Genomic DNA, 14628 nt, shown 5'->3' on the forward strand with positions numbered 1-14628 from the left:
TGCAGTTCATGTTTCCCTGTTATATTGGAATTGAGCCAGTACCTGCAGCTGTCACAAAGCTCAGTAACTCTATATGTTCCCAACCTATATATTGCAGAGAACACTCTTACACCTTGTAGGCCCAGCCCCATAATTCGAACACAGTCTTATAGAGACTTCCCTCTGCTCTTTCAACCTTGGTATGTGTGCTTAAGAGGATGATATCAGTTACCAATATTTTGGGTTGCCATATTTCACAAAGTAAAAACCAGGACCCCCTGAAAGTTGCTGAACTTTCTTTTAGGAAAACACCGAGATTGTTGAGCTTTGTTTAGGAAACCCCCAAATCTGTCGAGATTTTTAAAGACAAAACCTAAAGTTGTTGAGCTTTTTCTTACGAGAATGCCAAAAAAGTGATTTTTCGTTTGACTTGCTTAGATCCAGGACTAAGTGCCACCTTCGGAATTTCCCCCCAGACGTCAATTCCAGTAATGTCTGGGACATATGCCAGCCCTACCAATATGATGCTTTCTGAAAACAGGCTTTGCATGCAGAACACATTCCCATAGACCAGGGGCGGCTTACCTTTGATCCTCCAGGTGTTCCTGGACTACAATTCCCATCAAACCTAGCCAACATGGCCAATGGTCAGAGATGGCGGAAGTTGTAGTTCAACATCTAACGAACCATATCTTAGTGTGAACCTCTCTGCCTCTACCACTGCCACGTGACACCCTCCAGGAATAGTAAATGGCACATTCCTTCTTCTTGCATCAGTTACCACTTTTCAGTGTGACTGAATTGTGGGATGTAAACACAGAGCAGCCAAACACAACACTCCTAGAGAGGACATGAAGGTAACTCAGTCCTCCAGGCTTAACTTCCTGTTTACCTGGACTGAGTTACAGGAACCAGAAGTAGGTGTGGTCTTACCTGGGAACAACATCCCAAAGATCACTGTCCATTTTGCCTCATCTCTTGAAGAAGCAGGATGCTCTCTCAGCCTGCAGCTGAGAGAAGCAGAAGTGAAGCTTCTTTCCTCATGGAATCAGCTTCACCACATGTAAATACATTTATCTAAGTTCGTCTGCCTCTTTTTGCCTGTACTGTGACTCATGGATGTCTGTAAGTAAACTCCTTTCATATCTTATAATCAGTATTGTGTCTTTTTGCTTTTAAGAGGGAACAAGGGGAAATATACCAGGAATATAGGCTGGCTTAAGCAAGCCTATGCAAACGTTTTTCTGCTGTGTTTTAAAAGGGAATGTAAACTCTGCTAAGTTTGGAGCTTGCTCACACAAGCTGGGATTGAGATATATAAATAATATATACTCATCCACATTCCTAAACATTCCCACAAAGGGTTATTGGGCCCAGTATTGCATATTTTTGTGTATTTTTGAAGGATTGCATTGGATTGTGTTTTTGAGTTGAGTTAGATTTTTTTTAAAAGTACTTCCTGGTGAGCACATGTTTCTTTGTCTTTGTTCTTTGTGCTGAAAGGGATTAACCCCTCCCCTCCCTCAGAGTTTACAGTACTCAGAGGCAGTGAAGATTTATTTGAGGTTTTTGTATTTTTGAGCATTTTTGAGGTTTTGATTTTTGGAATTTTTGACAAATTTTTGGATTTTTGAAATTTTTTCAACTTTTTGAATTTTAAGATGGCTAGTGTAGCTTTTGTTAGTGAAGCAAGGCCAAACTATATGCTGCTGAACGACCATAATTTTGTGCACTGGAAGCAACGCTTAATGGTATATCTGAGTGCAAGGAACGTTCTGCAGGCTATAAAAGATGAAAAGCCTACAGGAGATAAAGAAGAAGATTTAGCCAAAATTGAAGCCTGGGAAAGGAAGAATAGCGAAGCCAAGCACATAATTTTAAGTGCACTTCGCGATGAGCATCTATCCTTAATAAACATTGAGGATGATGCATCCCAGATTTTAAAAGACATTGAGCGGATTTATGGAGCATCTACACAGAACTCCTACAGGCATTTGCTAGATAAATTGCTCAAGTTAAAGATGAACTCCAGAGAGCAGTTCACAGAGCATGTTAAGAGTTTTTCAGAGATTGTGCAAAGAATTGCTCTCACTCCTGAAGCTCTTAATGAAGTGACTAAGGTGACTTTCTTGCTAGCATCGCTAGGACCAGCATTTTCTTCATTTAGAAGCCTAATGGATCACACAAAAGATCTGACTTTTAATGAATTAATCAGCCACTTAAGAGAGGAATGCAGAGAAAGCTTGGATTCTCAAGAACGCAACTCTAGGAGAAGTGACTGTAATTATGCTTCTAAAGCAAAGAATTCCCAGACCTTTCAGCAAAAGGCAGAAAGGAAGGAAAGATTTAAGTGCTCCATGCTGTTACAAGAGAGGAGTTTAGCTGTCCAGAATTATGAAAATGTGCATAATACGTGGATTTTAGATTCTGGAGCGAGCTCCCATTACTGTTTTTTAAAAGAATATTTTAATGAATTAAATGATCAAGAATCTGAGATCGAAATAGCTGATGGCCGCATTTTGAAGTCGGAAGGTGCAGGTTCTGTGCATTTGGAATTCAATGTAGATAATGAGTCTTTTAGAACCAGAGTGTCTGATGTTCAGTATGTGCCAGAATTGAACTGCAATTTACTCAGTGTGTCCGCTTTGGACAAGAAAGGCTTCAAGATCACATTTGAGAATGGACAATGTAGTGTAACCAAAGATGGTGAAGTGTATGCTGAAGCCAGACTAACAAATGGGGTTTATGAGCTTAATGTTTCAGAAAAGCAGTCTGCAAAAGTCGCCCATTCCAGCCAGAAGGATGAAGCAGATTTAACGCTGTGGCACCGAAGATTGGGACACAGAGACAGAAACGTCATTCTGGATCTACAAAAAGAAGGATCTTGTAGAGGTTTGCAGGTAAAAGGGAGCAACAACCAGGCTCCAACAAAATGCATAAGTTGTATAACTGAAAAGGCTGTAAAACCTTCTTTTCCACGTTGTGCAGAGCAAAGAAGTACTAAGTTTTGGACATTGTGCATTCAGATCTATGTGGACCAATCAATGTTCCATCACTTGGAAACAACAAATATATATTGATATTTCTTGATGATTTTTCGAGATATTGTGTTGCATATTTCATCAGAGAGAAATGTGAGACAGTAGAAATGTTCAGAGACTACATTGCCATGGTCAAGAACAAGTTCCAGAGAGCTCCAGGTGTGTTGATGAGTGACAATGGAGGTGAGTACTGCTCACGTGAAATGCAAGATCTCATGTCCAAGGAAGGTATCATACATGTAACCACAGTCGCATATACCCACAACAGAATTCGATAGCCGAAAGGAAATTCAGATCCATTATGGAAATGACAAGATGCATGCTAAAGGAAGCATCCTTGCCCCAAAGACTATGGGGAAATGCAGCCCATACAGCCGTTTATCTCCAGAATAGATTGCCCACCAAGGGGGCAGAGCGCACACCATTTGAACTTTGGCATGGAAGAACGCCTAATTTGTCACACATACGTGTGTTTGGTAGTCTGTGTTACTATCACGTGCCCAAGGAACACAGACACAAGCTAGACTCCAGAGCACAGGCAGGTATCCTGGTTGGGTACGCCTCTGGAGGAAAAGGATACAGAGTGATGGACTTACGAACTGGTAAGGTCAGCGCACAACATGCAATCTATTTTGATGAGCATGCAAAGGTTGACACAAGGAAGACTGTCATTGACTGTTCCAAGGAGTCAGAATGGACTCAAGAACTTATACACTTTCCTTCTGTAACCCCACAAAGTACTAATCTGCCTTCTAGTGTCATAGCGCCCCCTACAGGTGATGCACCAGAAGACGCAGAGGACCAGAATCCTGGCGGCTCCAGAGACGAAGAGGATCCAGAAGGGGACATGCCAGCGTTGGAGGATGATGAAGAAGCTGATGCGGTTCAGGAACCAGAACCAGAGGTCAGACGCTCATCCAGAACCAACAGAGGTGTTCCACCGGTAAGGTTGTCCTACCTTGCAGGGTCGGCGTCACCACAGGAACCTTCCACATGGGAAGAGATTCAGCGGATGCCAACTGCAGAAGCCAGTCTCTGGAAGAAGGCCGCGCAGGAGGAGATGGATGCACTGCATCAAAATAAGACTTGGACCCTCACAGAACTACCTCCGGGTAAGAAAGCCATTGGCTGCAAGTGGGTTTTCAAGGTTAAGAAGGGGTCAGAAGGGGAAGTGCAACGCTACAAAGCAAGGCTAGTAGCACAAGGCTTTTCGCAGAAATATGGTGAAGATTATGATGAAACGTTTGCACCAACTGTAAGATACAGTAGCGTAAGAATGCTTTTGAGCATAGCAGCCTCTAAGCAAATGGACGTGCGTCACATCGATATTTCGACTGCGTTTTTGCATGGCGAGATTACAGAACAGATTTATATGAAACAGCCTAAGGGTTTTATAAAACCGAATGAGGCTCATCTAGTCTGCAAATTAGAAAAAGGACTTTATGGATTAAGGCAGGCTGCTAGAGCTTGGAATCAGAAATTGCACAGTATGCTGGTGCAACTTGGATACAAGCAAGGAAACGCTGACAAGTGCTTGTACAGTAAGTCAAGTAATGGACAATTTTCTTATATATTGGCTTTCGTTGATGACTTGATTATCGCAACATCTAATAACAGAGACTATGTGCAAATTGTGAAACACCTCAGCAAAGAGGTGGGAGTCAAAGAACTAGGAGATATCAAGTACTACCTAGGAATCCAAGTGGAAAGAGAAGAAGACGGATCGTTTCTTCTCAGCCAGCGACAGAAAATAAATGAACTGATTGAATGCATGCAGATGCAAGACGCAAACCCAGTTGCAACGCCCATGGCCACAGACTTCCTGAAGAATCAGCAGGATTCGAAGCTGTTGCCAGATAACAGTGAATATAGGTCGGTAATTGGTAAACTTTTGTATTTAGTTACCACATGTAGACCTGACATAGCCAATGCAGTGGGGATTCTTAGCAGGAAAGTGAGTTCTCCCACTGAGCATGATTGGGCTGGCGTGAAGAGGGTGGTGCGTTATCTGAAGGGTACAGTGAACTGTAAATTAAGGTTGCCAGCTGTCAGTGACCCTAAGTTGGTGGGGTACACTGATGCAGATTGGGCTGGGGATAATGCTGACTATAAATCCACAAGTGGTCATGTTTTTATGTTTGGGGATGGACCTGTTGTGTGGGGCAGTTATAAACAGAACTGTGTAGCATTATCTTCCACAGAAGCTGAATATATTTCTGCATCGGAATCGTGCCGAGAGATTGCCTGGCTGGATGAACTCATCAAGGACTTTGGTTTGGTGAGAAAGGAACCTGTCAGTTTGCTGGAGGACAATCAGAGTTGCATAAAACTGACACAGAGTGAAAAGTTCCTTGCCAGGACAAAACACATAGGTGTGAGGTACCATTATATACGTCAGGCAGTCCAGGATGGACTTGTGGAACTGTCGTACTGCTGCACCAATGAGATGGCTGCGGACATCCTGACGAAGCCCCTCCCAAGAGAGAGTTTCCAGAATCTACGTGTCAAGCTGGGACTCTGGGTGGTTGAATAAAGTTGTATATTTTTGTATGTTGTGTTCGTCTGAGAAGGGGTTTGTGGGATGTAAACACAGAGCAGCCAAACACAACACTCCTAGAGAGGACATGAAGGTAACTCAGTCCTCCAGGCTTAACTTCCTGTTTACCTGGACTGAGTTACAGGAACCAGAAGTAGGTGTGGTCTTACCTGGGAACAACATCCCAAAGATCACTGTCCATTTTGCCTCATCTCTTGAAGAAGCAGGATGCTCTCTCAGCCTGCAGCTGAGAGAAGCAGAAGTGAAGCTTCTTTCCTCATGGAATCAGCTTCACCACATGTAAATACATTTATCTAAGTTCGTCTGCCTCTTTTTGCCTGTACTGTGACTCATGGATGTCTGTAAGTAAACTCCTTTCATATCTTATAATCAGTATTGTGTCTTTTTGCTTTTAAGAGGGAACAAGGGGAAATATACCAGGAATATAGCTGGCTTAAGCAAGCCTATGCAAACGTTTTTCTGCTGTGTTTTAAAAGGGAATGTAAACTCTGCTAAGTTTGGAGCTTGCTCACACAAGCTGGGATTGAGATATATAAATAATATATACTCATCCACATTCCTAAACATTCCCACATGAATACAGTTTCCAGTCCTTCATCCCAGCTCTCAAACAGCTCCTCCTTCTGCAGTGTTTGATTCAATTGCCCGTGGGCCAGAGAAGAAGTGGGGACTGCACATAGATCAACAATGGGGATTAATCTTCCGCCTCCCTCTTCAGTCTAACAATTTGTGGGTGCTGCTTAGGTGTGCCTAATATATCACAGGAGCAGTTACCCAGCGGGCTTTCCTGCCTATAATAAAGGGAAGTTGCCCTCGACTCATTGCTTTGGTCTCCTGTGTGTGACTTTTCTTCTTCTATGCCAAATCTGATACCAGTCCTACTCAGAGTAAGGTAAAGGGACCCCTGACCATTAGGTCCAGTCGCAGACAAGTCTGGGGTTGCGGCGCTCATCTTGCTTTATTGGCCAAGGGAGCCGGTGTACAGCTTCCAGGTCATGTGGCCAGCATGACTAAGCTGTTTCTGGTGAACCAGAGCAGCGCACTAAAACACCGTTTACCTTCCCGCCAGAGCGGTACCTATTTATCTACTTGCACTTTGACGTGCTTTCGAACTGCTAGGTTGGCAGGAGCAGGGACAGAGCAATGGGAGCTCACCCCATCACGGGGATTCGAACCGCCGACCTTCTGATCGGCAAGGCTTAGGCTATGTGGTTTAACCCACAGCACCACCCGCGTCCTACAGCGCCACCTGTGTCCCAGAGTAGACCCACTGAAATTAATGGGCATGGTCTATTAATTTCAATGAGCCTACCCCGAGGAGAACGTAGTCAGGTGCAATCCTCTGTAATTATAAATACATCCACAATGGTTACCGGTATGTGAAATTAAATAAGTGTTTTAAAATATTTATTATATTGGGACAGTAGCAGGTATAGAAGTAGAAATAAGAATACAAAGGATGTAGGGACTGTATTCAGATATCTTTATTCTCGCCTTCCTTTTTATTTATTTTCACTGAAGACTTTGTGTTCATTACTGGATTGTCTCCTGACCCCAGAGAACGTCCCCCCAGACTCTCCTCGTGAACTCTACGAAGTATATTTTGCATTTGCAAGTGTATGGGCCTTCGGTGGTGCTTTGTTCCAAGATCAGGTGAGTGGCTGGTTCTGAGGGAAGATAACAGTATTTTGGTATTCTCTTCAAGTTTGACAGTAACCATTCCTGCATCGCACGGAGTTGGGCGACATGACCCATGAGGTCCTGTACAACTCAACGATTCTATGATTCTATCTTCCAATCAATGGCATGCGGTGAATTTTTTTGTAGGGGAACAGGGCCAGAGGCACCAGCTTGCAAGAGTGATTGGGGGGGGGGACATCACATACGTGACCTCGCAGCATCCCAACGCCACGTGCATGAGCATTGTGCTTCCCTCCCTAAGCCGGGCAGAAGCTTCCCAGGCTTTGGGAAGCAGGCACCCGGCTTTAATACTTTAATACTCCAATTTACCAGGAATGTTCAGGGGACTAGCCTAGTCCCCGTAGTCCATTGACTGCACCCCACTGCTTCCAATATATTTTCCAATATGAGACAGGAAAAATAAGCCAGTAATACCGGTATTTATATCATTAACTTCAAAATTATGGCTGTTTTTTATACAGTCATACCTTGGAAGTCAAACGACTTGCGAGTCGAATGTTTTGGCTCACGAACGCCGTAAACCTGGAAGTGAGTGTTCCGGTTTGCGAATGTTCTTCAGAACCTGAACATCCGACGCAGCTTCTGATTGGGATCTTACATAAAGATCCAGAAGATCCCACTTTGGCCTACTTGTTGAACAAGAGTGATGTTCTCCACTTCTACCTTGTCACCCCAAAGTTATACATCCAAGATACCCACCTTCAAATGTGCATTTTAGCAATTATTCTAGAAAATTAATATGCATTCATACATGATTCTGGACAAACCATTCCTTTGTGTACTGTAGGGGTCAGAAATCAGAATACACTGTCCATGCCAACAGATAAGGCCTGGATATATTTTTATGTAGCACAGCTGTTCTGCCATGTTGCTAGTTATTCATGCCCTTTTCTTTGGGTTCTTTCTTGTGGCAATATGTTCTACATTTTCCACTTCTTACATTTGACACTTGATAAACATTTTTGGCCCTGGGAAACATAATATGCACCATAGGGCTTTTCTAATCTCTAGCACCTACCATCCCACAAGCCAACTATCCCACTAACTCCTGCTTCTTACAAGTTCTGAAGGAAAAGCATGAGACGATCACAGTAATTTTCTCCCAGCAAGATCACATATCCCTGATATAACTGAGATCACATATCCCTGATATAACTGAGATCACAGTAATTTTCTCCCAGCAAGATCACATATCCCTGATATAACTGATCCAACAGGAAGGAACTTTTCTCAGCCTAATGATTCATGACTGTTCTCTCTACAGGGATATAGACCCAGGAAATACTCTGAGCCTCCTGTTTCCTTTTACCACTTCCCAGGGTCTCCTACCAACATCTAGTTAATATTGGCTGTGATGGAATACTTTTCACCCTACTTCCGGCGGCGACGCCATCGTCGGGTGGTCGAAGGCTGCTTCGGGTCCGAAGCGCCTTGTCCATCCCGGGGGTTAGGAGCCGCGCTACCGCAGCGCGCGGCTCCGGTTGGGGTGCGGGAAGAGCGTCCCGCACCCTGGGCTCCCCGGCTGCGCCCGCGGAGGCTCTGAACCCTTCCCTTGCCCCCCTGTAAAGGGGGAGTGGGGGTGAAGGGCAAACGGAGCCGGGCTTCGGGGACATGCCCCAACCGGGATGCAAATGCGGCGACAGAGCCCGCGGTGAGCGTCCAAGTTCTACCTGTGAAGAATGGAGCTAAAAGAACCCGGTGGTCGTGAGTAAAGAATTTGATCAGAAATCGTGCTTTTGGAACGATCCGGGGGGAAGGAGAATGGCAGCCTGCCCTCCCTCCCTTCGAGCTCAAGAATCTAACCAATTTGACCAATTTGACTGATTGCTGCTACAGAACTGGTTACAATGTATTTAAAATTGACACAGGAGACTGGCAAACTTTTCTTTTGGGAAGTTAACTAGAGGAAAATATCTCCTTTTAAAGTTGCGGTATTTGCGCTCCAGTTCAGGAAAATGGCGACGAACAAAGAGGGGAGTAGAAATATGACACCCGTTTCCTCCTCCTCTGCCAGTATGCTGGGTTTCGTCCTTGAACTGGCACTGAACTCTGGATTAACGGACGAACAGAGACTCACTGCCTTGAAGGTGGAACTGCTTTATAGAAAAGTCAAAGTCTTGTGTGGGGGTCTGAAATGGAACCAATTGCCCACAGAGGAGGCTTACAAAACTTTTGACACTTTGGAAGAAAGCCTTGCCAAAGAGCTGAGAGGATGGATGCAAAGATGGAGTGAAATGAATGAGCTACTTCGGAGAAGAAATTCGCTTTTTGGGGGTGGCAGCCCCAGGGCGACGTTAAGATTTCGTATATCCAGTCCCCGAGGTGTGAGCTCGGGGGCCAGGGACAGAGAATTAAGGTATTTACAAGAAGAAAAGGAATGTTACAAAGAACCGAAGAAGCTGAGAGATGATGAGATGGACACCTCTGAACTCGCGGCAAGGAGAGGTTTGGACTGTGCCTGGATCTGTGGACGCTTGGAGAGGGAAGAGATATGGAAGTTCAGCGCTGATGCCATTAGGAGAAGAATAATGGACAGAGGGGGTGTGGGGTGAAGCATTAAGTAAAACTTTAAGCAGCCTGATATGGTAAATTGAAATTGGAGGGTGAATACTGTCAACAACTTTTTGTTATATTTCTTATTTGAACATGAAAGGAGATATTTCAAGTTTTTATGTTACTAGCAGCAACCTTAAGGATAGAAGAGATAGATTAGATGTGAATGATTTGAGAAGATTTATGAGGTGGAGTATAAGCAAAGTGATTTTAAGTGGATTAAGTTTATGGATTTAGAAGATTAAATGGTTGAGGTATTATTATGATGATGCATTTTTAGCAATTGTTGAAGATATAATTGAATGTAATTATACAATCGTAGTTAATGTTTTTTTTTTTGTAGGAGAAATGGTTATAAAATAGATTAAGGATACAAACTCGAAGGTGAAAAGGCAGGGGAAGTCAAAAGTCAAGATATGGAATTAGAAATTTTTTTTTTCTAGAAAGATGCAATAAGAAAGCTTGACATTGTTTGTATTTGTTTTATTTGTTATGCATTTGTTTATTGTAGGTGTGGGTGTGGGTATATGTTTGTTATAGAAAAATGCCAATAAATTCTTATAAAAAAAAAAAAAAAGGAATACTTTTCACCCTAACAACTGATGAAGTAGCTGGCAGATCACTACCTCTTTTGAGTGGATTTAGGCCACTGATTGGCTACCAAGTCTATATTTGTCAGAACAGTGAAATAAGGCAAATGTGTCTCCAGATCCTCGTTTCCCTTCCTTTCTTTAATATCTCACGATATCTCAAGCTGCTTGGCTTGATTTCTTTAAGATGCAAGCTGAACCCTATCACACCACGGATGCATGTATTGTTAAGTGCCGGAACCTGACTCACCTTTACTGCTATGTATGGCTTGGAAGAAGGCTTTGAATGTGACAGTATGTTAGGGTGGGCATTCAGTATTCTGTGAATGTGGGACTTGGCATGAACCAAATGGCATTTTTGCTTCCCGAAAAACTCTGTGGCCGCTTCCTTTTGTTTCTTGTGTAACTCTGCGCTCTCTGGTGTCACCCAAAAGCATGCAGCAACATATGATTATAAAAGAATAAAGTGCCTTGGTATTTTCTTTGTCAGAAAATAGACAGTCTAGGAAACCTCAGGGTATCTGAAGAAGTGTGCATGCACACGAAAGCTCATACCAGGAACAAGCTCAGTTGGTCTCTAAGGTGCTACTGGAAAGAATTTTTGATTTTGTTTTGACTATGGCAGACCAACACGGCTACCCACCTGCAACTGAATAGTTCCTTGAGTTATTTCCCATGACTTAGATCAGTGAACATAGTTTGGGAGAAAGTCCTTCAGTTCCTGGAGTTTCTAAGCTATGAACTTAACATTCCCACTTGGTTTTTTTTTTTCCTTTAAGCTTTCCTCTCTGTTTTATAATGGTAAGGAACATAATAAGCTGTCTTTCATTTAAACAGACCATTGGTTCATCTGGCTCACTCTTGTCTACGATGATAGGCACTGTCTCTCCAGACAGCAGTCTTTCCCAGCCCTGCCTGGGAAGGCCAGAGACTGATCCAAGGATCTTCTACAGTACATGTAATGCATGTGTTCTCATGCTGAACTATGCCCCTTGGTTGTTTAAAATATTTCTTGAACGTCTCACACAGAGGATGGCAGCTATTTTGGGTGCCTGCAAAACAGAACAAGCAAGCAAGCAAACCAACCAACCAACCAACCAACCAACAAATAAAATGCTCACAGTTGGGCTAGCACATCTCTCCCTGTGTTTAATGTCTGGCTCCCCTTTGTTCTGTTTTTCAGCTAATTGATTATCGCATGGAGTTTAGTAGATGGTGGATCAAAGAAATGCGAACAATAAAATTCCCTTCCCAAGGGACGGTTTTTGATTACTTCATTGACCCGGATACGAAAAAATTTACTTTGTGGAGTGAGAAAATTCCAGGCACCGAAATAGAAGCAGATGTCCCTCTCCAGGTAGGACAATCCACTGCAATTAGTCATAAGAGAAGCAGCACATATCTGGATAATTACGGCTGGATTATGGGGAACACAAAGTGCATAACAAGTTGGAGTTCAAGTGTTGCTAATTATCAAAGCAGTGTCACAACACAAGGAATACTGCGCCAGTGGAAAGCGCATTGTTATTATTACGAAAATGTTTTTGTTAAAGCATATTCTGTTTATTGGGCTTTGTCTTGACACTATAGCTGGGAAGAAGTACCGAAGATTCCTATAAATATAATAATATTTTATCCATGCATATCCTGTGTCAGGGCCTGGCAGACCCAGGAGCGCAGACTGGGGAGAGGACAATCCCAGGGAGGGGGCCATTGGGCTCTGGGGCCTCTATATTGCTGGCACCCGTCTGTCTCAGGAGACAGTGGGAGAATGCACCTTCAGAAATAGAGTCGAGCCGTTGGAGAGTTACTGTGGCTGTAGAGAATGATATGGGAGAGACATGTTTTGTTGCAGCTGGGGCAGATGAAGGCATCCAGTCTTGCTGCTACAGGTGCACCATGGCGTCTCTTCTCTCTGCATTCTTCCCAGCTTAGTGGGGCAGGGAGAGAGAATTGGCCACTAGTAACCCCTTGATTTCCCTCCCATGTTATTTCCACAGTGGGCTCGTCCCACCGCCCATGCCAGCTCCTTCCAGGGAGGGGGAGGCGGCATGTGAGAGTGAGACAATCTCTGTGCACTCAGAGGGGCAAAGGAAGTTCCCAGAGACACTACCCCTATCCCTTCCATCAAGGAGTGAGAAACGCAGGCAGAAGAGGGGGGGGAAGCCACCAGTAGGGAGTGGACGCCTGAGAGAACCTCTCTTCAATATTTAGGGAGAGACAGAGGACCGCAAGAGGTCAGTTCAACTTTCCTAAAGCCAGGGTACAGTTTAGCAATCAATGACCTCAAGAAGCCCCGGTGACTGGTAATTCCACAGAGGTCTTTTGTTTGAACGACGCTAGCTGCAGTGTTGCATTGGTGTGAGCAGAGGCAGTTCCTTGCCTCCTGTGCTCAAGTTCTAGCTCCTGCTCATTCCTATTAAAAAAAAATTCCCTCTAGTGCCACCTACTGGCTAAACTATATAATAACATTATCCACACACTTTCTGTAGAATGTTTCCAGTTTTCCTAAGGGCTGATGAGCTACATTTTTATCTGCTCCAAGGTTCATCTGACAATCCCCGTCTTCTTGACCTCTAAGCTCTGTGTGGCAGATGCAGATGACTTTGAGTTCTTTATTTTGATTTCACATTTCAAAACATAAACACAAGAAACCTACAATGTAGACTAGGGGTGCCAACTTGAATGAAATATTGTGGAGGGGGCCAGGTAAGCCCCGCTCCACATAATCGATCACAAGACACCATTTGAATGGCAATGCCTATCAACTTTGGGGAGCCCGAGACCCCTCAAATATTTTATTGGGGGACGCATGAAGCGACCTTGGCCCCTAGGAGTTTACTCCTATGATAGATATATATTTAAAACAACAGATTGGCCAAGACTTTGGAGGATTATATATGCCAAAATTGGAAACCACCATAATGAATGTTGTTCTGATCCTTTTCAATTGGCAAGCGAAAAGGGGGGGGGACAAAATGAAACCCTCTTATCCCCTTTCCTCCTGTCTGTTCCTTAGTGAATGCCATCTTGCCAAATGAACTATTTAGATCTGGGTGGGGAAATTGTGGTCCTCCACATGTGGTTGGACTCCAATTTCCATCAACCACAGTCAGCATAGCTAATGGACATGGATGACGGAAGTACCCTGGCAACAGCTGAAAGGTCACAGGCTCCCTACACATTACAGAAAACCTTTTCCTCCTAAACAGCTGCCAACTGATTGAAATTAGGGGTATTAGGCAAGGACAGAATTTGTTTCCTGGTGGTTGTGGTGGGGTTTTGCTCCTAGTGAAGACAGCCAGTGGTCAACCCTCCCTCTTCTTATCTGAATTAGTTGCCATGCATTTTTATAATTTGGCTCAAAGAAAAACGCTCAAGGTTGACGTGGCCTGGGATTGACAGAACGATGGTTCTTGGGAATCCCTGTTGTCCATTTAAATTTTAATGTTTCTATCATTTGTTCCTCTGTGCAAATTAACGGCCATGGCGGTGTGTTGGGTTTCTTTTCTGAAGTCAAGACTTTAAATTTAATTCAATCGCCTAGATTTACAGCTATTCTATATTTCACAAGGCAGAATCAATAATGTGACTGAAGTGAAGAAGATAAAAATTTATGGTATCTTGCAATTTAATGGTTGAAAAGATGCAATTGGAGAGATCATAAATTGTGAAGGAGTTTATGCTTCATTGCTCCTGATTCAGTGCTTGCTGTTAGGACTTGATTTGTGACTATTCACAAGGTGTGATTAATGGTGTGATCGATGCTTGCTTCAGTGCAGTAAAGCAGTTGTAATGCTCTTCATTAGAATAAATAAAATAAATTGACTGAAGCTTTATAAAAACTGTGTAACATTTAAAATCTAAAATGTCATTTTTTCCCCTGTTACAATTTAGGTTTCTTCAAGGCATTTTCCACCTACAACACATTATTCATTGTCAGTCTTCTCTCCCCCCCCCACCTTCCCCTCCTGGATATTATAGAAATCCGTGTGGGTTTGGGTTAGCTTTATGCAAAGCTCACTGAAGGGGGGGGGGGAGAAAAGGAAGGGTAGGATGGAACTGACTGGAGCCTAGGAAATTGTGGTGGGTGGCTATGTTTTGCCATCTTCCCAAGGTGTGTTCTGTTCTCCAAACATTTGAAAGCTGTGAATAACTGTGGCAGGAAACATCCTATCGTACGGATGATTCTGAAAAAAAGTAGACA

The 14628-nt window shown here is 43.5% G+C and overlaps 1 protein-coding gene across 1 annotated transcript in view; it reads left to right on the forward strand.

Annotated features, from left to right (window-relative positions):
• LOC117057138 (dynein heavy chain 11, axonemal-like) overlaps positions 1-14628 on the forward strand; it is a 205127-nt gene that overhangs the window by 62567 nt on the left and 127932 nt on the right. Inside the window, exons 29-30 of the mRNA XM_033167945.1 lie at positions 7099-7230; positions 11605-11778. Of these exons, the coding sequence (XP_033023836.1) occupies positions 7099-7230; positions 11605-11778 (306 nt within the window). The remainder of the gene's footprint in view (positions 1-7098; positions 7231-11604; positions 11779-14628) is intronic.

This window comes from Lacerta agilis, chromosome 1 (genome assembly GCF_009819535.1).
Source record: "Lacerta agilis isolate rLacAgi1 chromosome 1, rLacAgi1.pri, whole genome shotgun sequence".
Classification (NCBI taxonomy): Eukaryota; Metazoa; Chordata; class Lepidosauria; order Squamata; family Lacertidae; genus Lacerta; species Lacerta agilis.